The sequence below is a fragment of the Etheostoma spectabile genome, chromosome 18 (assembly GCF_008692095.1).
Source record: "Etheostoma spectabile isolate EspeVRDwgs_2016 chromosome 18, UIUC_Espe_1.0, whole genome shotgun sequence".
In the NCBI taxonomy this organism is placed as follows: Eukaryota; Metazoa; Chordata; class Actinopteri; order Perciformes; family Percidae; genus Etheostoma; species Etheostoma spectabile.
The window spans coordinates 17,494,549-17,497,582 of NC_045750.1; the positions used below are offsets into that span (position 1 = coordinate 17,494,549).

The 3,034-nt window shown below is 39.9% G+C and overlaps 2 protein-coding genes across 4 annotated transcripts in view; one reads left to right on the plus strand and one right to left on the minus strand.

Moving 5' to 3' along the window:
- The window catches only part of cdk19 (cyclin dependent kinase 19), a 72,635-nt gene extending 72,170 nt beyond the window's left edge, over nucleotides 1-465 (minus strand). For 2 of the 3 annotated variants that reach the window (XM_032542446.1, XM_032542445.1), the window contains exon 1: nucleotides 198-465. In XM_032542446.1, the coding sequence (XP_032398337.1) occupies nucleotides 198-325 (128 nt within the window). In that variant the 5' untranslated portion in view covers nucleotides 326-465. The remainder of the gene's footprint in view (nucleotides 1-197) is intronic. The other variant, XM_032542448.1, reaches the window with a different exon arrangement.
- Nucleotides 466-1,872: 1,407 nt separating this feature from the next.
- amd1 (adenosylmethionine decarboxylase 1) overlaps nucleotides 1,873-3,034 on the plus strand; it is a 26,268-nt gene continuing 25,106 nt past the window's right edge. The window contains exon 1 of the mRNA XM_032542472.1: nucleotides 1,873-2,192. Coding sequence (XP_032398363.1) covers nucleotides 2,080-2,192 — 113 coding nt within the window. The 5' untranslated portion in view covers nucleotides 1,873-2,079. The remainder of the gene's footprint in view (nucleotides 2,193-3,034) is intronic.

The window sequence follows — 3,034 nt, forward strand, 5'->3', positions numbered from 1 at the left end:
GGGGGGGGGGGGGGGAACCGTTGGTGAGTGAGTGAGTGAGTGCGTTACATGAAAACAAAAACACAGAGACACGGGTTATCGTTTCGGGGAGGTCCAAATCTAACGCCCCGGTTAACACACAACCAAGGTGTCAATAGCAAATGCACCGTGCAGTCAGCTCCATGTCAGTACAACAATAACGTTCACGGTTATCTTACCCGTCTTTGCGTTTAGCTTTATAAACGTGCCCGTAGGTGCCTCGACCCACTTTGCAACCTTCATATTCGAACAGATCTTCCACTCTCTCTCTCTCGGCCGCCAGCTTTGTTTTGAAGTCGTAATCCATTTCAACCCATAAATACGTCTTAATTTACAATAAAATAAAATATTAATTATTACATGCATTAATTAAATAATCTGGTCGTTTTATTCCCCCACCATTTCCTTGTTTGGGATTTTGGTCTGCTCCGCTTAATGTTCACTGGCTCGTTGACGTTTCTAATTGGCGCGCAGGGCTCGCTGGGAATAATAGTTCTTTTGAGCAGGCGCCGCGGTTCGCCGCCTAGAAAGCGGAAAAAGTAGGAAACTACAACCCGCGTTTCTCGCTGTGGTTTGTTGCTCTTTGCGTTCTCATGAACGCTGGTTTGGATTTCATGGTGTACCAATAGTGTTGTTGTTCCTTTTAAAGTATATAGGCTACTTTATAATCTTTAAATATACATTATATTAAGAAATGTTTTTATAATCCCTGAACTGTTAATGGCGTTAATTTCATAACATACTGTATATACCAAATATTATCAAGATAATACAACAAATACATTACATCTTTAAAGAAAATAAATTATTCCTCTGAAAATACTGTTGTGTTTTATTATCAAAAAAGGTGTAAATTGAGAGCAAAATTACAAACGCCCTGTTGGCACCTTCATTTTTTATTTAGTATTAAGAATGGTAATTTCTAAAGCAGGATCTAACACATATGTTTTTTTATTTGGTTGCTAAATGGAGTTACTTATAGAAGTGTGCATTTACAATGATAATGCTGATAAAAAAAGCAAATGGTCGTTATATATTTTCGTCAACTGCAATGGGCATGCTCATTTTATAGTAATTATTATTATTATTATTATTATTTATACTCTATGTGTGGTATGCTAATATTTTTTTCACGTATAATTCGAAGTGAAAATTGTGTTTTTGTTAATGGCAACATGGAGTAAAAAAATAAATAAATAATACTTTATACATTATTAATACATACATTACAACCGTAAAATGGTACATGGCAGGAACAAAGTATTCACACAGTTAATTCATATGTGTACAAGAAATTTGCCCAAGCACATTGGAACTCTAAAACATAGTTTTTATACGATACATAGATAAAATAGTCCCACGTTTTTAAATAGGGACTTACATGAACATCACTTACTGGTTTATATCATAATATCCATAATCATAATATCAAATATCAGTCACAATATCCTTCTAAAATGTAGTCTGTAGTGTAATCTAATGTCTTTTTTTTTTGGTGCCATTTTCAGCCTTTACGTTGAAAGGACAACAGAAGACATGAAAGGGGAGACGACATGCAGCAAAGGGCCGCAGGTCGGAGTCGGGCCTGCTGCGAGGAGAAACCCTCTCTATATATATGGATGCCCGCTCTACCAGCTGAGCCATCTGGGTGCCCGGTAATCTACTGTGTTGGTTTGTATAGAGGCACAGTGTGGCACGCTCCGGACGTCACTGGAGAAAACCTCTGTTTTCAATGAGTGATCGGCCCTCGAACCAATCACATACCACAAGACAGAACCCTGTGACCTGATTGGCTGAACGCAAGACTGACGTAAATATGGCTAGCATATAAATTCACCACGCCGTCTTCATTCAGTGCTCTCCACAGTATGGCCGGCGATATTAGCTAGCACTCGCTAACGGTATTCTCTGCAAAAGGGAAGACGGTAACTCAAGAAAATCACCACCTGGATTGCTTAAAGGACTGTACCTCAATAAATTATAACCGATCTAAGAAGGATTAATCAAGTTGTAAACATTACAACCGAAGTTTAATATTTGTTGCTGGGTGTCTGTTGTCTCATGATGGAAGATAACGGTGCACATTTCTTCGAGGGGACCGAGAAGCTGTTGGAGGTGTGGTTCTCTCGACAGGATGAGACCAAAGGAACCGGGGACCTCCGTACCATCCCGAGGTTTGTTATCTTTTAATGTCTCCGGCGTCAGCCCCTTAGCAGCAGAAGGAAACGTGGACTAGAACGCAGGGCACATGCTTGGCGTTATTCCCGCAGTTCGTTTGTGGCATGTAACCAGTTTAACGGGATGTACATGTAATGTGAATGGAATTGGGGTTCCAGGGGTACTTTCTTCTCTGTATTCATTAGTTCAGCGTCAGTTAGCTAGCTAGGGAAGGGAGCCAAAGTCTGACAACAGAGCTCAATACCATGGACTAGCTAACACCGTCACTCGAAAATGGCCACCTCCCCCTTTAATAGTGGTACTTCCAAGCTGAGTCATTCATTCTTTACCGAGCAAATAACGTTAAATGATAAATACAATCTTGGCATGACCCCTCAGAGCGATAGATCAATGATACGATGTGACTGTTTAAACCTATAATTGTCTCTGTATCTTTAAAAGCATGTTGGCAACCCGTTTAAATGTATAGCTAACGGTTAGCTGACTTTAGCTAGTTCCTCGGAGAAAATATGACGTTTTTCCAGCAGTCTTCTGTTTTCTTTCTCGTACCACTGCAGCGTTGTAATTTGAAGGCTCTGTTTTCATTAGTGTTATTTGTTAGCTTGCTTTGGTGCTAACATTAGGCGGTCTGGATCATTTAGAAGCTCTATTGGTTAACGCGCGTTTTATTGCCCCCGCAGTGGTGTTTGGACGTCGTTTAAATGCATCACAACACAGTGCTAGCTTACACCACGCTACTTTTTTTTCACGAAGCCCACCGGGTAATAATTAAAATGCGTTTTATGTTTTGTGCTGTTAATTGGGGAAAATATTTTTTTCTGCGTCATTCAACAATGAA